General features: G+C 54.4%; 2 protein-coding genes and 1 long non-coding RNA gene across 9 annotated transcripts in view; 2 read left to right on the top strand and 1 right to left on the bottom strand.

Moving 5' to 3' along the window:
- Window positions 1-1,949, top strand: part of Os9 (OS9 endoplasmic reticulum lectin) — a 20,822-nt gene extending 18,873 nt beyond the window's left edge. For 2 of the 4 annotated variants that reach the window (XM_031349755.1, XM_031349754.1), the window contains exons 13-15: window positions 526-690; window positions 855-967; window positions 1,199-1,949. In XM_031349755.1, coding sequence (XP_031205615.1) covers window positions 526-690; window positions 855-967; window positions 1,199-1,324 — 404 coding nt within the window. In that variant the 3' untranslated portion in view covers window positions 1,325-1,949. The remainder of the gene's footprint in view (window positions 1-525; window positions 691-854; window positions 968-1,198) is intronic. The other 2 variants (XM_031349756.1, XM_031349757.1) reach the window with 1 other exon arrangement.
- A 2,891-nt stretch (window positions 1,950-4,840) lies between these two features.
- Agap2 (ArfGAP with GTPase domain, ankyrin repeat and PH domain 2) overlaps window positions 4,841-16,567 on the bottom strand; it is a 17,917-nt gene continuing 6,190 nt past the window's right edge. For 2 of the 4 annotated variants that reach the window (XM_031348925.1, XM_031348923.1), the window contains exons 2-19: window positions 15,273-15,331; window positions 14,653-14,740; window positions 14,418-14,503; window positions 14,118-14,265; window positions 12,457-12,591; window positions 12,022-12,131; window positions 10,976-11,134; window positions 10,720-10,806; window positions 10,529-10,633; window positions 9,991-10,153; window positions 9,696-9,815; window positions 8,690-8,818; window positions 7,775-7,834; window positions 7,401-7,549; window positions 7,215-7,305; window positions 6,878-7,100; window positions 6,529-6,784; window positions 4,841-6,407 (exon numbers count right to left, since the gene is read on the bottom strand). In XM_031348925.1, the coding sequence (XP_031204785.1) occupies window positions 6,165-6,407; window positions 6,529-6,784; window positions 6,878-7,100; window positions 7,215-7,305; window positions 7,401-7,549; window positions 7,775-7,834; window positions 8,690-8,818; window positions 9,696-9,815; window positions 9,991-10,153; window positions 10,529-10,633; window positions 10,720-10,806; window positions 10,976-11,134; window positions 12,022-12,131; window positions 12,457-12,591; window positions 14,118-14,265; window positions 14,418-14,503; window positions 14,653-14,740; window positions 15,273-15,331 (2,411 nt within the window). In that variant the 3' untranslated portion in view covers window positions 4,841-6,164. The remainder of the gene's footprint in view (window positions 6,408-6,528; window positions 6,785-6,877; window positions 7,101-7,214; window positions 7,306-7,400; window positions 7,550-7,774; window positions 7,835-8,689; window positions 8,819-9,695; window positions 9,816-9,990; window positions 10,154-10,528; window positions 10,634-10,719; window positions 10,807-10,975; window positions 11,135-12,021; window positions 12,132-12,456; window positions 12,592-14,117; window positions 14,266-14,417; window positions 14,504-14,652; window positions 14,741-15,272; window positions 15,332-16,567) is intronic. The other 2 variants (XM_031348926.1, XM_031348924.1) reach the window with 1 other exon arrangement.
- On the top strand, window positions 11,322-16,487 carry LOC116075688. The gene is made up of 3 exons (XR_004112685.1): window positions 11,322-11,370; window positions 15,641-15,752; window positions 16,406-16,487. It is a non-coding gene; the product is annotated as an uncharacterized LOC116075688 (long non-coding RNA).

Genomic DNA, 16,567 nt, shown 5'->3' with positions numbered 1-16,567 from the left:
TAGTGGACATGGTGGGAGGTGGACAAACAGGGCAGGTATCGGGCCTCTCAGCAGGAGGGTCTCCAGCCGGGTAAGCCCATTGGCACCGGCCACCAGCCAGGGCATACTTCCATGATCCCTTCTTCCACCTCCTTGTGTTCATTTCATGGGATTCTGCTGGAATGGAGGAGAGAAGGCATTCCAGCTTCAAACCTTCTAGCCACGTTTTTTTGGTAAACATTGAAAGGCTGTTAAGTCTGAGGGAAACCTAGCCATGGCTTCCCACACTGCTCCTTAAAGCAAAACACCTTTTGTAGGTGCAGGTGGCCTGACTTGGCTTTTGGAAAACAGCTGTTTTCTTATAGAAGATGGAAGGCCGGGGTGGGGGTGGGGATGGAGGTCTGCCTTTGGGGAAGGGCGTGTTTTTGAACCCTGGATCATATGCATGAGAGGCGGAGCAGCCTATGGCTTAGAGAGAGGCCACCTCACTGCCCTTCACTCCGGAGTCACCTCTGCTTTGTGTCTCCCCGTGTCTTCCCCTCTAAGAGGAGGAGCCTGAGCACAGAGTCCGGGTCCGAGTCACCAAACTCCGTCCTGGAGGCCCCAATCGGGACCTGACTATCCTGGAGATGAGCCGGGAAAACCCGCAGCTGAAACAGATCGAGGGGCTGGTGACGGAAGTGCTGGAGAGGGAGGGGCTCACGGCGGAAGGTGGGCCCTGAAGGGCGGTGCTTAGAGCTGTCGGAAGGGCTTGCCACAGGAGTGGCAGGGCTGGGTCAAGGTGGACTGGAGACCTCACCTTGGGACCTGGAGGGCAGGGGACCCTCTAAAGCTGCCGGCCTTCCTCTCCTCACTACCCATATTGTTCCTGCCAGGCAAGATTGAGATCAAAATCGTGCGACCCGGGGCTGAAGGTAAGGAGGAGGACACACGCTGGCTGACTGATGAGGACACAAGAAACCTTAAGGAGATTTTCTTCAATATCTTGGTGAGACATCCCACCCACATCCCGGCTGCAGCACCCACCACTGTGCTGCTCAAATCAGGGTCGGTTATGCTAGCCATCCCTACATTTCTAGAGCCCCATCCTCTTTCCGAGGTGAAGCTAACTAACCTCAGCGCTGCTTGGGGGAATCCATTTGGGGGGCAATATCCCCAGTCCTGCCTCCCGTCTAGGTCTCAGGACCTCCCACATTCCACCGCCTTGGCTTCCTCCCAGGTGCAGGGAGCTGAAGAGGCCAGTAAAGAGCGCCAGCGCCAGAGTGAGCTGGAGAGCAACTACCGCCGCGTGTGGGGCTCCCCCAGTGCTGAGGACACTGGGGACCTGGAGGAGTTTGACTTCTGAGAACACCCTGCTCGGCCCTTTAAGGACTCCTGCATCTTCCTGACCATCTCTGCCTCCTTACACCCCACCCTGGGGCCCTGGAGGCAAAAGGGCAAAGTCCAGCCCAGCACTGGACTTCAGGGGGTCCAGCCCCAAGGGTATGTGAGGGTGTGTGGGGACCCACGAGGGAGAGCTGTTACAGCTCCAGGGAGCCAGCCACCCTAAGGCCTCAGCCAGGCCTAGGGGTTCCACTCCCCAAACATGCCCTTCTTTGCCCCTTTAGCTTTTCCTCTCCCCTAACTTCTTAGCACTTAACCCCACTCTACCCAGAGACTTGATGAGACCTTGTGAGTGGCGGTGGCAAGGACAGCAGGACTGTGCAGATCCCTGACCCTACCTCGCCCTACCCTACCTCCATTCCTTGTCACTGCTTGGGAGCTGCTGCCCCTCCCTTGGAACCCCCACTTCCTGTCTCTGCTGTCCCTGTTACCTGTGCTTCTGAGCCCAGACTATCTCTTGTCACTGAGGGAATGAGAGACCTTTCTTATCACCTCACAAACAACCCAGCAGAAGGGGTTGGAGATGGAGCCGCCCCCTCGTTCTTCAGCAATCAGGTTTCTAAATAAAAGACTGGACTGTCTCTCTACCCATCAGGCTCTGTGGGCTTGGCCATCAGGGCGGAGAAGCTCAGGGTAAGGAACGGAACGTGTTCTCCGATCCTGCTGGCTGTATGTTTCCCAGAGAGTGTCAGTGCGCCTGGGGTCCCCTGGGGTGACCAGAACAGCTGACCGAAGCCCTCCAGTATGGAGAGATGTTGCTCTCTCCTTGGTAAGCTGACCAGGCAGCTGAGTGTCAGTCAGTCTCTGCTCTGCAGTCTAACAAACCAGGCTCTGAAAGGACAAGCATTTGGAGGCAAGTCTTGGGGGACCCTAAAAGCTGTGGCAAAGCTACAGGAGACCTTTGGTCCCTCCTCGCATCATCTACTCTATCCCAGGAGCTCACATGTGTGAGGTGAGCCCTGTACCGCTGAGTTGTACCCAGCCAGTCGCTTCAATTGGGCACAAGCAAATCTTTCCTAATCCTCTCCTTCCTTACATCCTAAAAGCCAAAACCGTGAACCGCAGAGACCCTCCCACACCCACCTGGGGCATCTTCCTTCCTGCAGAATACTCCAGATTCTGCCTGCCAGCCAATCCGCCTCCCCCCCACCCCCCGAGTTATTTATTGTTCCCTGAAAAACTCCACCTACAGTCCTGACCAGGCTGCTGCCCACAAGCCATTGTCATAGTATTCCAGAGACAAGTAGGCCTGGGGTTCCACCTTTTCCTGACTGCCAAGGCAGCTGTGGGTCCCTCCTGCCAGGATAGTGGTCCCTCAGGACAGTAAAGATAAAGTTTCCCTTTTTGGGCCCCCAGCTGAAGTCAAAGGGGGCTCACTACAGGAAAGGGGCTGAAGACGTGCCCTGCCATTTCCAGAAGAGTGAAACGATTATTTCAGAAACTCACGGGGCTGACTCTCTTGTTGCTGAATGTGGATGGGGGCCAATTTCATGTTATGCTTAAACTGTTTTGAAATGTAGACAAGTCCTGCCTCCCACAGCCCCATGAGTCTCCTACGGGGATTGATGCTTCAGCTGGGTGGGAACTTAAGCACTGGCTTGAGAGTTGCCAGGGCAGAGAGCACTGGGTTCAAATCAGCATCCCTTTCATCAGAGGATTCCTAAGACATAGCTCTCTTCTAATGCTGAGCAAGCTCTGGCCTCCGAGGGCAGTAATGAGCCCCCCACCCCGCAGGCTCTCAGTTCTTTCTCCAGATGGCAGTCATCTTACAAAGCATCCTCTGAGCTCTGAAGGGATGCAAATGTGGACGCAAGTCCTAGAGGATCCTAAAAGCTGGGACTGGCCAAGGAAGAGGCTGTAGCAGATTTATCATCAGTGCCTCAGCATGGTCAGAAAACAGACTTGGCTTCACTGAATCAACCTGAACTTACCTTACTTTCTTTCTTTTTTTTTTTTTTTTTTTTTTTTTTTTTTTTTTTTTTTTTTTTTTTTTTTTTTGGTTTTTCGAGACAAGATTTCTCTGTGTAGCCCTGGCTGTCCTGGAACTCACTCTGAAGTCCAGGCTGGCCTCGAACTCAGAAATCAGCCTGCCTCTGCCTCAACCTGAATGTTCAACAGTACATTCCTTTTTCCTTTCAGCAAAATTCCCTCTAAGGTCAGTCAGCCTCAGCCATGTCAAGGCACATAAAGGGAACAGAACAGCAGGTGTGTGTTGGGGGCGGGGGGGGGTGGTGTGTGTGTGTGGATGGCATCCAGAAGATGGTGGAGAGGTTAGGGGAGTCCAAGCAGAGGTGTGTGGCTGCGGAGGGGCTGTGTGGGTACAGAAGGAGCAGCAGCTGGCCTGTGCTCATCCAGGGCACCCACCCCTCCTTTTCTGCCCCAGCCTAGAGGGCTTGAGATCTTGTCATTCCCCACAAAGCTAATGTCGCCCATTAAAGGAAAACAACTACTTGGCAGTAGACTGCTGACAATTCTGACCCCTGTTCACTGGCCTGCAGATCCCGACAAGCAGCTCTCTTCCGTCCAGGGTCCTTGCTCCCCATATTCTAACACCCTGAGCTTAGGAAGGGCGTGAGCTTTTGCTAAAGGGAAGGTGGAGATGCTGAAGGGGGTGGGGGGGACAATCTGCCAGATCTTCCTCAGTTTGTCCCTCTCTACCACTCCTCCCCGGGTCATGCTGATGTGCTAGGTGGTCACCCAGCCAGGGGCTCTGCAGAACTGATGAGACCTGTTTCCAGAGGTATGACCAGATCGTGTGAGTTCACTGGCACATCTACAGTGAACACTTTAGAGGACACCGACGGTTGGAACCAACAGTATCCAAAGATGGTTCCTTAGGGTAGATGACAGCAGGTGGGTACCACCCTGGCTATGCCTTTACAGGCCTGGTGCTTACAGCTTCTACACACTAAAGGCAGGGCTGGCTATGCGCTACGCTGCGGTACTATGGCCCAGGCCACTATGACCAGGTGACCCTGCAACAGTAAAAGTGAGCAAATGCCTGGACCTTGTGGAACACAGGGCCTGCAAATGGTTGGGAAGTCTTTTGTCCCTTCAGTCCCTAGTGTCCCCCCCCCCCATCAGCTCTGATGCCTAGTGATCAAAGTGAACAAGCAGGATTCCCCGGGGTCACAGCACTTACAGGGGTCCTCTCAACACTAAGAAACCACTGGGTTCACTTGCTCAACAACCCCACCTCCTCAGTCCTCAACTCCCCAGGCCTGTCTGTTTCTCCAAACACCAGCAGGCTCCAACTCCTTCCTAGGCTTGGCAGCAATCATGGGTCTAACTCCTGCTCTCAGGTCCTCACTGTTGCTCTACCTCATGAGCCAGGGTGATTGTACAAAGCTGGAACTACCTTTGTGCCTATGGGCGCAGCCCTAGCCCTAGCCCAGGAACCCTTTCCCATCCCCAGTTCCCTAGTATAGAGACCATACCCTCACCTGCCTGTTGAATAACAGACCAGCATCTCACCCCCTAGACAAAATCACTTGCTCTTTAATTGCTGTTAAGATTCATACCACCTGCTTTGGTGGTGAGGGGGTAACCCCCATCCCCTCTTCACTCCACTCCCCAATTACCTGGTCTTTTGCAAAATATTTTAGCCAGGAAAAAAAAAAAAAAAAGATCGGAGACCACTGACACAGACGGCCCAAAGCCAGGCTGACTAAGGGTGGCAGGGCTGGGCCAGAGAAGTCCACACCACCTCCCCCCTTCTGGGGATGGGGCCAGGACCTTGAAACCTTCTCAGCCACGACACACCCTTTCAGCCCTGGCTGGGAGGGAGCAAAGGATAGAAAAACGGACCTGGAGCTGCTCCAGGGAGAGAGGGACTGGACAGAAAGGATTGTGGGGAGGGGTCCCATTGTAGGGGTGCCCCCTACCCCAGATCACCACGGGCGCTGCACAGTCACAGGTACGCAGTCACGGTCACAGACACAACCCGAGAGCACCCCATCCCACCCCACCCCTTCCCACCCCTGGCTTCCCCTACCCTCCCCTCGCCCCTACCCACCCCATCCCCATGTTGGGGAACAAAGCAATAAATTACAAGGCCCCTCTCTAGTCCCCTCCTGTTCCAATCCTTCTCCCCCTACCCCAAGATCGTAAGGGGAAGGACCCAGGCTCTCGGCTTCCCCTGGCTCTTTAGCTTCCATTCATAGATAGGTAGAGGGGGGATATCTGATTTCCACTCCTCATGATCCCTTTCACAGAAAGGGTTGGGGACCCCTCGACCTCCATGGGCAGCAGGGGTCCTGCCCCTCGCTGCCCTCCCCCATCACTGGGCAGTGAGATTAGCATGGAAGGGGTGGGGTCCCCAGATTGGTCCCAAGTCCCAGGGCTAGTCTTCCACATACTAACCCCTCCCTCTGGCGTGGCGTTGCCCCAGGAGCCAGCCTGGGTCTCGGCTCCCGCCACCCGATTGTAGAACGCAGGCAGGACTGGATCTTTTCCCCGCCCCTAGGGGGCGCGAACTGCAAGGGAGTGCCCATCTACAAACGCGCTGCAAGGGAGTGCCCATCTACAAACGCCCAGCAGGTAGAGCCAGGGCCATCCGAGTAAGGAAGCTGTGAAGTAGGGGCGTGATGAGCTAGGGTCTCCATGCCTCGCAGGGGAGAGGGAGGTGAGTTCGTGTCTCCTGGGAGGCGTGCGGGGCTGTGCCCTCGTGGGGGTAGAAAGTGCTCCCGTGGGGCGGGGTGCAGACTGGAGAGGTGAGTGGGTGCATCTGTCCAAAGGTCCACCCGGTGTAGTCGTGCCCGGCCCGCGCGGGGGTGGGGGGTGTCTCTCCCGCTGCTGGGCAACTATACCAGCGCGATCGTGGTGTCCACGCGGCCCAAGCTGGCAGCGCTGCTCCGGCGCCTCGGGCTGGGCGTGGCGGTAATGCTGGGGGTGGTGGCCGCGCTGGGCGTGGTGGCTGTGCTGCCGCCCTCTCCAGGGCAGCCGTGCTGGAGGAGGATGTCTGCACACAGCTGGCTGCCAGCCTGGCGGGCATAGAACAGTGCCGTGCGGCCCTGCGCATCGCGGGCCGCCACGTCTGCGCCGTACTGCCAGAAGAAAAGGCCGTGTGACCACGCACCATCCAGGGGACCTCCACCCACATACTACCCACCCGACGGCTCCAAGCCCACCTCCAGGCTCCCTTTCCCTACCTCTCCGCTCACGTACCCACAACAGCAGCTGTGTAATGACAACGTGGGCGAGCTCGGCCGCCAAGTGCAGCGGCGAGCGAAGCTGTGGGTCCTCCACGCTGGTGTCCAGCGGCCCATGGCGCGCGTGGGCCAGAAGCAGCAGAACGGCGGCCACGTCCTGGGCCTCCACAGCGGCCCACAGTTGACGGCCCAGCGGCTCCTCCGTGGTGCCCAGAGGCGCCAGGAACAGCAGCTGCTCATACTTGGCACGAATCCACGACTCACGCTCCTCCCTGCAGTGCGAGGGACCAAGGGAAAGTTATGAGAGACCTTTTATCCGAACCTCCCAGGAATCGTACATCCTCACGCTGACCCTGGATCCGTACCGAGAAGAGTCCCGTGTGGGCTTGGCACGGCCCCGAGTGTCGCTCTCCCACACGCGGTTGGCGGTGTCGTTACCAATGGCCGTCAGTACCAGGGTCAGCTCCCGCGGCCAGTCATCCAAGTCCAGTGAACGCACTCGGGACAGGTGTGTGCCCAGGTTCCGGTGAATGCCAGAACACTCGATGCAGATGAGTGCGCCCAGATTCAAACTGGCCCACGTGGGGTCTAGGACAGGATGCAACAGTAAGACAGACACCCCACCATTCATCGGGCTGGAGCTAACTCCATACTCTCTGGGACCCCACCCTCCAGTTCCCTCAGCGATGCCCTTGCACTCACTGGGGGCTCCACAGTCCACGCAGGTCGAGTTTCCCTTTGCGTTGCGGATTGCCTGGATGGCCACGGCTTCGCTTTGGCTGTCAGTGCGCAGCTGCAGAGGAGCTGAAGTTAGCGCTGGCACAGTGTACTTCTGACCCTCCCCCGGCCTCTCCTGTTAGCCTCCATCCATAGCGTCAAAACAGTTACCTTGACCTTGCTGCTCTCACAACACTGCAGACTGGCCAGGATCTGACTCTCGATGGCCTGAACCCAAGCATCCCGCTCCTCGAAGCTGGCTGCCTCGAAGTGCCACGTCTGACCAGTGCTGGACACGATCAGGAACTCAAAGTTTTCCTCTGGGTGGTGGACAGGAGAGGTCATAAGGGGCAGAGTTCAAGCAGGAGGCCTTCCCCCAAACCCTTCCTCCCTGATGTCCTTGGAGCCCCTAGGAAGGGGACAGTGGAAGGAAGGGGGAGCAAGGGGTGGGAAAGAGCAGGAAGCCCGAGCACATGCAGGGAGAGGCAGGGCCCCCCACCCCTCTGCACCCCAGCTGAGCACCCCTCCCGGCTCCCGCTTGTTACCTGCTTTATAAATATTTCTTAAACTACCAAAGGATTTTAGTTTCCACATTTTGCGCTTGGCTGGTTTCCCGAAGCGAACAAGATAGAGACAGAATGAAGAGGAAACAGAGAGAGGGGGGAAAAAGAGAGAGAGAGAGAGAGAGAGAGAGAGAGAGAGAGAGAGAGAGAGAGAAAGAGAGAGAGAGAGACCAAGAAGAGAAGGAGGCAGATGGAAAGACAGACAGACAGTGACAGAGAGTTCCAGAGACAAAGCAGGACAGACAGATGGGGAGAGAAAGCAGAACTGAAGTCAGTGGCCCCAGAGCAGAGTGGAGCAGAAGCCAAGAGCCATGAGAATAGGCAGGTCTGGAACCCGGGTCCGAGCACCCGGAGGAGGATGGGGCGGGGGTGGGGTGGGGGCAGGGATTGTGACCAGAGAGAAACCTGCTCTCTGTGGGAAGCGGGTGTCAGAATTTCTGTGAACAGTAGGAAAGGGGGCAAGAGGCTGGGATGGGGGCCCTGGGGTTCAGAAGTCAGCAGAACAAGTATAAGAATTGTTGGGGGGGCAGGTTTAGGGATCAACGATGAAGGGCTCTTGGAGGGTCCTGCCATTCATAGGTGAGAATGAGAACAGGAATGGGGGGTCAGTATGGACACTGAGGTCAGGGGCTGAAGTACTAGATATAGATGCAGAGGATGGGGTCAGAAGTGTAGACGTGGGCAGGGACTAGGAGTCAGGGAAAGAGCAGGGCTGGGAACTGGACAGGCTTGAGCTGGTTGGTGTCGGTCCGTTTTCCCACACAGTTATGTGCAGAGGTAATGAGAGTGAAGCACTCCGCTCAGGACTTCTCCTGCTCTGCAGGAGCTGGGTCAGGGCTTTGGGTACAGGGGAGGAGGGGTCCAGAGTGGGAGTAGAACTACCCACCACAGCCTCACCTTCAGCCTGCACAGCCGAGCCCTCAGTCTTAGAAGGTGTGGACAATTTCTTTCTCCTCTGCTTCTTCACCATGGGCGAAGGAGGGGGTTCCCGGCTCAGGGGGCTCAGGTCTCCAGATGGGGTACAGTCTTAGGGAGGGGGACACAGTGCCTCAGTTGCCCTTCCATAGACTCCCCTATAGCTTGTACTATAATTCCATAGACTCCCCTATAGCTTGAACTAATTGGCATTTTAGGGTATCCCTCCTCAGCTGTCCCTGTCCAAGAGGCTCCCCTGGACCATGAGGGGGCAGGCAGTGACTGAGCACTTTGGAGTCAGGTCTGTACTCAGCACTAGCTTCCAGACCTTGAGCAAGTTAATCTTCCGAGCCTCACATTTTTTTCATTCCTAAAATACAGACAATAATCTTGACCTGATACATTGTTGCAAGGAACATTTATCACAGTGTTACTTCCTGTTTATGTACATTGTATATTTTATATAGACATACAGAATTTATAGATAAAATTTCCAAACATTTCAAACAGTGATGGCTGACTATGTGCTGGTCAAAGTCCTCGGTTTGTAAATTAAACTTTAAAGCAGAGTTTCTGCTTTCCTAATGCTAAGACCCTTTAATACATTTCCTCACACTGTGGTGACCCCCAACCATAAAATTATTTTTGTCACTACTTCTTAACTGTAATTTTGCTACTGTCATGAAGTATAATGTAAATATCTTTGGAGACAGGGGTTTTGACCCACAGGTTGAGAACCACTGCCTTGGAAACACTTCCTGTAGGGTGGAAGCTGAAGTGGGAACAGGCGGAGCAACTTGCCCATGTGTCAAGTCAACTCAGGAACCTGAGCTCAGGCGGGCAGACTCGCTGCCATGAGACACTGTGCCATACTTACCCATCAGACATTCCTCTGTCCCCTCACTAAACCTCCATCTTACATCAACCCTCCACCCACATCCCATTCAGGTCTGGAAGCCAGGATTTGATGAAGGGAGGTCACACTGACCAGTGCTAAGGGCACGGGCCAAATTCCGGTCTGGCTTCAACAGGTGCTTGGATGTTTGGTCTGTTGGAAGTTGCAGGGAACTGGGGCTGGGACTGGGGCTTGGCATGGGAGTAGAGGCTTCTGTGAGAAGGAGATGGAGAGGAGCTGTCAGTGAACCTGCCTCCCTGCCCTCTCTGACACCGTACCTATCAGCCCCCACCCCACACAGCAAGTGTAGTACCAACTCCTCCATCTCCCTGCTGCTCTCTTCTGCCCCTCCCTCCTTCCCTGCCCCCTTGTCCTGGGCCCCACTTACCGGGGCCTTCACCCATCTGGACAGTGCTCATATCCTTGACCAACCCGTTGATGCTGGCTGAGGGGCCGAAAGCAGAGATAGCCCTCGGGGGCCGCTTGCCTGGGACTTTGACCGTTGTTCGTAACAAGTCCATCTCTTTGCCATGTGTGCTGTGGATGTAGTCCTGTGGAGGTACAGGGCTGGGGTGTGGCTCTCCGGTCTTTTGGAGTACTGAACATTAGGTAGTAATATGGAATAGAGAGGAGCCTGATAGGGTTGGGAAGAGCGAGTAGGGAGTAGGCCTGTCAGACTTGGTCTAGAAACACTCCCTGAATGGTGGGACAGGAACAGGCTCACCCTTGATACTGTCCCACCAGACTACAGTGGGAGCAATGAATCTGCCTCCCCAGCATAGACAGGTGGTGGGCTCTAAACCTGCTTCACAAACCTAAGAGGATTGGACTAAAGCTTCCCAGAACTGGTTCGAGGATTGGTCCGAGACATATAAAGAACTGAACAGACATCAGGGTTTCCCAGTGTGGCCGTCTCTGCTACTCACATTAATGCTGGGGTGGTAGAGTAGAAAGCCATTGCTGGACAAGGTCACATATTTTTTCTTCCATTCTTTGTTCAAAGAATTGCCACTTCGCTTTAACAGGAAGCTCTGGAGGGACAGGATGGACAGGACGGAAGATGTGTTGGGGAAAAGCCAGCTGCTATGAACCTTTCTTCAGCTCCTGAACCTTTTACCTGTTTAATAGGGATGGCTCGCCCACTTCCTGTTGTCTCTCCCCGACTGTCTAAGCTCCGCTTCTCTGAATCGCTGCCCCGACGGTTCTGGAATGACAACTGGAATTAGCCAGAGGATGGGGAGGATATAAGACAGTGAGGAGGAAGAGCCCAACAGAGAGGTCTGGGGGCTAAGGATGACAGGTAGGCAATGGGACAGAAGGAAAAGGGGGTTGGCAACAGGAAGGAAGAAAAAGAGAGATAGCATGACCAATACCGCAAAAAGGCTGGTCCGCCGTTTGGCTGCTCGGTGTAAGGACCCTGGGGTACTCAACCCAGCCACCGCAGCTGCCTCAGCTCGGAGCTCCCGGTGTCCAACGTTGGGTGAGGATGGGAGGGAAGAGGAGTAGTCGCTAGTGTGGCCCCCATTACTAGCCTGGAGGCACATGGAGGAGTCAGCAGAGATAACATCTATGCCCACCAAGCTAAGCTGACATCATTGCCTACCATCACTATTACATCATTAATCATTCACGCTGACATCAGCAACACAAATCTCCCCTAGCACTGTCACACTGCTTTAAGTTTTGTGAAGTTTGATCTCCTGAGTGTCGTCACATCATGCAAAGTGCAGATGGCCTGAGGAGGGAAGCTGACTTGCTTAGAGACATTGTAAGTGGAACTTCAAGCCTGGCTGATTTCCAGTTCTTCTTTCTTCGTTTTGGTTTTTCTTTTCTTTTCTTTTTTTTTCTTTTTTTGCTTTGAGACAGGGTTTCTCTGTGTACCCTGGCTGTCCTGAAACTCACTCTATAGACCTGGCTGGCCTTGAACTCAGAAATCCACTTGCCTCCGCCTCCCCAAGTGCTGGGATTAAAGGTGTGCGACACCACCGCCCAGCTTGGTTTTGGTTTTTCTTTCTTTTTAAAGATTTATTTATTATTATAAATAAGTACACTGTAGCTGTCTTCAGACACACCAGAAGAGGGAGTCAGATCTCATGACAGATGGTTGTGAGCCACCATGTGGTTGCTGGGATTTGAACTCAGTACCTTTGGAAGAGCAGTCAGTGCTCTTACCTGTACCTGAGCCATCTTGCCAGCCCTTGGTTTTGGTTTTTCAAGACAATGTTTCTCTGGGTAGCCCTGGCTGTCCTGGAGCTCACTCTGTAGACCAGGCTGGCCTTGAACTCAGAGACCCACCTGCCTCTGCCTCCCAAGTGCTGGGATTAAAGGCATGCGTCACCATCACCCAGCCTCAATGTTACCTTCCAATCCTACCCATTTCCTCACTTCTTCTGAATTTGTCTCACACACCCCAACTCACCTGCCCAGCTACAGGAGTGGATGCAGCTGAATGGCTTGGTGAGCTGGGCAGGGACTTGCAGGCAGCCAGGAGTTGCTGTTGTTTGCGCAAGGTCAGCACCTTCTGAGCCACTGAAGGGAAGGGGATTGGAGGGGTCACCAGCTGCAGATCCCCACAGCCCCCTTGGAGGGGTCACCAGCTGCAGATCCCCACAGCTCCCTCGGAGAAGCACCCAGGCCATAATATAGCCCCAACTTCCTTGTCACCAGAGCCTCTGTTTCGTCTCCAGCTCAGAAAGCTTCTGTAAATTAATACAACTCTCCATGGGTTCTCAGACCCCTCCTCCCTCCCAAAGGCCAGTATCCTGTCTCTGGGAAACACAGAACTGGATACTGGGTCTCTGGGATATCACAGGCTCTCGATTTCCCCGTCACATGCTGAGACTCCCACACTCACCCTCCTGGAAGACCCGGTCCACATTGAGCCCATAGGTTGCACAAGTCTCGTAGTAGCTGCAGCGCTTCATGTCCGTGCACAGGGCCCTGGCTCGAGCATCACCCACCACTCGCGGAGACGATGCACTGATCCTGTCTGGAGGGACAGGAAAGGAGCGGGGCTGGCAAGGTGCACTTCCTGCCATGTTCATGATTCCCTCTGCCATCTGTGTGGAGCCCAGGCTAGACCTCCTAGAGCTAGAGTGTAGAAGAACATCTGTCCTCAAGTGCACTGTTGGTGCCCACACTCCTTTGTGAGTTCTGGGGCCAGCCCAGGCTAGGTTGGTCTCTGTCTCTGTGTGTGTACCTGTCTGTCTGTCTGTCTCTCTCTGTGTGTATGTGTGTGTCTGTTTTTGTGTATATGTGGCTCCCTGCTCCCATGTGTATGGTGTGTGTGTGTATGTGTCTTTCTGTTTGTGTGTATATGTATATCTGTGTGTCCCGTGTGTGTGTGGTGTGTGTGTGTATCTTCCTGTTTGGGTGTATGTGTGTCTCCCCATCCCTGTCTCTGTGTATGTGTTTCTTTTTGTGTATATGTGTATGTATGTCTGTCTCCCCCTTGTGTGGTGTGTATTTCTGTTTGTGTGTATGTGTATGTCTGTCTGTCTGTCTGTGTATGTGTGTGTGTGTCTGTCTGTCTGTCTGTGTGTATGTGTGTGTCTGTCTGTCTGTCTGTGTGTATGTGTGTGTCTGTCTGTGTGTATGTATGTGTGTGTCTGTCTATCTGTGTGTATGTGTGTGTCTGTCTGTCTGTGTGTATGTATGTGTGTGTCTGTCTGTGTGTATGTGTGTGTCTGTCTGTCTGTTTGTGTGTATGTGTGTGTCTGTCTGTCTGTCTGTGTATGTGTGTGTGTGTGTGTGTCTGTCTGTCTGTCTGTGTGTATGTGTGTGTCTGTCTGTCTGTCTGTGTGTATGTGTGTGTTTCCAGGCAAAACTCCAGAGGTTGAGTTGGAGTTTCCTGCTGAAAGCTGAGACTCACAGGCGATAAACATCCCATCTTGAACTTGAGGGACCCCCGGCCTGGGAACAAGGGAGAGGTGAATGTCTATAGGTAACAGGCGGGCTGCTCATTCTCCAGTCAGAAACCAGGCGGCAAGAGACAGGTGGAGGCCTGCACCTGCAGCAGCATGTGCGGCCACACAGAGCGTCCTGCCGGCTGGGCAGAGCTGGGTAGTCACAGCCTACATGCTTCTGAGCTGCTGCTAGGAGAACTCAAAGACTTCTGCTCACCTGGCCTCCCCAGTATTTCCTTGTTTGCAGAGAAACTTCTTTTAAACAATGTCAGCCTGACCCAGCTGAAGGGAAAGCCTTTCTATCCACACTAGGACTTGACATTTTCTGTGTGTCCACGGTAGTGGCATCAGAAATGGCAATGTGAACACAAGATAGGTAACATTTCCAGAGGGGAAGAGAGATGGCCATTACAGCTGTCCTGCCCTTCCGGACTGCCCAGGCCTTGGGAAGTTTGTTCATTACTTCCTTATTTGGACATCAGGCTCCCTCTAGAGGGATGCTGGAATCTAAGTAGGCAGCCGGACACCTTCCAAATTACTAACCATGGCGGGCAGAATTATCTACCCCTCGCCCTCTTCTAAAAGCAGGGCTTCCACATCCTCTCCTTACCTTGGGTTCCAACTAGAGCCAGGGCCAGACCTCCTCGTCCGTCTCCCCGGAGGGAGCTCAGCTGCCCATGGAGACGGCTCACAGCCTGGAAGCTGCTCTCATCTTCCAGGCTGAAGACGAAGATCACAGCATCTGCCCAGCCTGAGAACTTGCAGGGGACGAGAAGACAAACAGAGCTCATACAGGCTCACTCACTCTGGGTACCATTCAGAGGGTCTCCTAGCAAGCCAGGGAATGCTTCTGTGTCCAATACTGACCCAAGCCAGCTAGCCTGCTATCGCCACTGCCTCCGTGCCTCACCTTGGCATCGGGTGCCCCTGCTTCTTCTCGGATCAGCACCAGATGGGTCTGCCCATCCACCAGCATCTCCTTCTTGTACTGCTCACCTGCCCAGAAAAAGTTTAATGGGTCAGAGGGTAGGTCACCAGACCTTCCCACAGTCCCTGAACTTTAGCTCTTAGGCCTTTCGTGCCATTGTGCTTCCTGCCCAGGCCCTGGCCCCAGCCTTAGCTTCCTGTGACTCCTGAGGACTTACTCTCAGTCTTCTCCAACACCTGGTATGAACCCGTGAGGAATCTGTGGATGAGGGACGACTTCCCACTCCTGGCATCACCCAGCACACCCTAAAGGAGAGACACAGAGACCAAGGGATGAGATGCTGGGTCTGTTCATGCCAGAGAGCCTACAGGAGCTGGGCAGTGTCAAGCAATCAAAGGAGAGCCTTCAGGGCTTCCAGTGAGCTGAGAACAGTGGGGCAGGCCATGATAAGAAATGGTCCCAAGGCTGAAGCAGACCACAAACTGAGCAATGCCTATCTTGCTGTGTATGTGTGTTGCTTAATAACACATTAGACATGTTTGTGTAGTAATTAAGGTCTGAGCATTAATTGCAAGTTTTACCCAGTTCTAGGCAATAGAACACAAAGAGGTTTTGTTTGTTTGGTTTGTTTTTTAAGCTAGAAATGAAGAGCCAGAACAAATGGAACGTGGCTAGAGAAGCTGTGAATATGTATAGAGCAGATCTCTCAATACTGCTCTATGCTAAACTTAAGAGTTCTTTTGCTTTACGGAGAGGAACAAGGCAAAGCAAAGCGAAGTGAGAGAATTCCTGGGAGAGGTAAACCTTCCCTGCAAGTCAAGAGACTGGGCTACCTACCAGGCGCAGTTCGGGAATTGATCGGCTCAAAGTCCATTCCTGGCTATTGACCACAGCCTCTGGAAAGGGAAAGCTACAATAAGAGGGGAGAGTCTGGCTCAGGAGGACTCTCAGCCCTCGGCCACTCTCTTTTCTGAGGGGCTCACCTAACCCTGAGGACCCTGTCTGCAGTGGCTCAGGTCTGAGTGGTCCCCAGTCCTCCCATCCCAGCCGCTCTCCCCACAGCTGTTGCCACCACTTAGTGGTTGCTTAGCAACAGAGCTAGCAAGACAAAAATACTTCAGTTGGCATCTCCCTTAAACACATCCCCAAACGCAGGTCCTTGCCCCAGACCCGACTTTACTAGCAATGATTTCCCTACACTACAGAGAACAGAGCAACGCCCCCCACCCCCTCGACATTCTTGGGGTAGATCCAAGAGGGAAGGCCTGGGACCGAGAACGGAATGGATCTTCTTACACCTCCGTTTCACAGGAGAAGGTAGGTGAGGGCTTTCCTGCCCTTTTTCAAGGTCAGTGGTACAGGTAGTTCTAACCCCTGTTCATCGCCCAAGGGGGACAAAACTTGGGTTTTCCTCTGCCTAAACCTCCATAGCCTCCGAAAGAACGGTGAGGTAAAGCTCCATCCCCAAGCCGAGAGACACCACAGGCCTGGGGAGAAAAGATTCTCCTTGCGCCCGCTGGGTCCAGCCCCCGCGCCTGACACTGGCCGGACGTTCCCGGGGCGCCGCAGCTGCGGCGGGAACTTGGGGATCCGGAGCCATCTGCTCCCACCCGCTCAGAAGCCAAACCCCCGAGGCCGCCCCCGCTTCCAGACCCGCCTCCCCTCCGGGGAATGTGAGCGGAACAGAGTCGTCGGTCGCACCCCCCTCTCCCCACGCGCCTGTCTCTACCAGTTAGAAAATAATAATAAAGGCACCCCTCGGGAGGAAAATTAAATAAGGCGACCTCCTTGTATGGCCTCCCAAGTCTCCCGGGATAAGAATTGTCTTAGCAGCAGTTCCGCCTCCTGCCTCACTCCGGGGTCAGCCCCGGGCGGGTTTCGACGCCGCTGTGGGGCGGGGGTGGGTAGTGCGGGAAGCCAGGCTTCCTATCTACCCCCTCTCAGTTCACATTTAAATCTGCACGTTCCAGCCCCCGCTTGCTCAAGAACCGCCCAATCCAGCTTCAGTGCGTGGAAAAGCCACCAGCCTGCTCTCAACCCAGGAGACCTGTCTCTTGGCGAGGAGCTGCCTACAAGGTCACTGCCACACCACCTGGGCCAGTTACTCAGGGAAACTGAGGCTCCCACGTCCC

This window comes from Mastomys coucha, unplaced genomic scaffold, assembly GCF_008632895.1.
Source record: "Mastomys coucha isolate ucsf_1 unplaced genomic scaffold, UCSF_Mcou_1 pScaffold4, whole genome shotgun sequence".
In the NCBI taxonomy this organism is placed as follows: domain Eukaryota; kingdom Metazoa; phylum Chordata; class Mammalia; order Rodentia; family Muridae; genus Mastomys; species Mastomys coucha.
The sequence above is the reverse complement of the archived record's forward strand: the minus strand, read 5'-3'. Positions and strand labels throughout refer to the sequence as shown.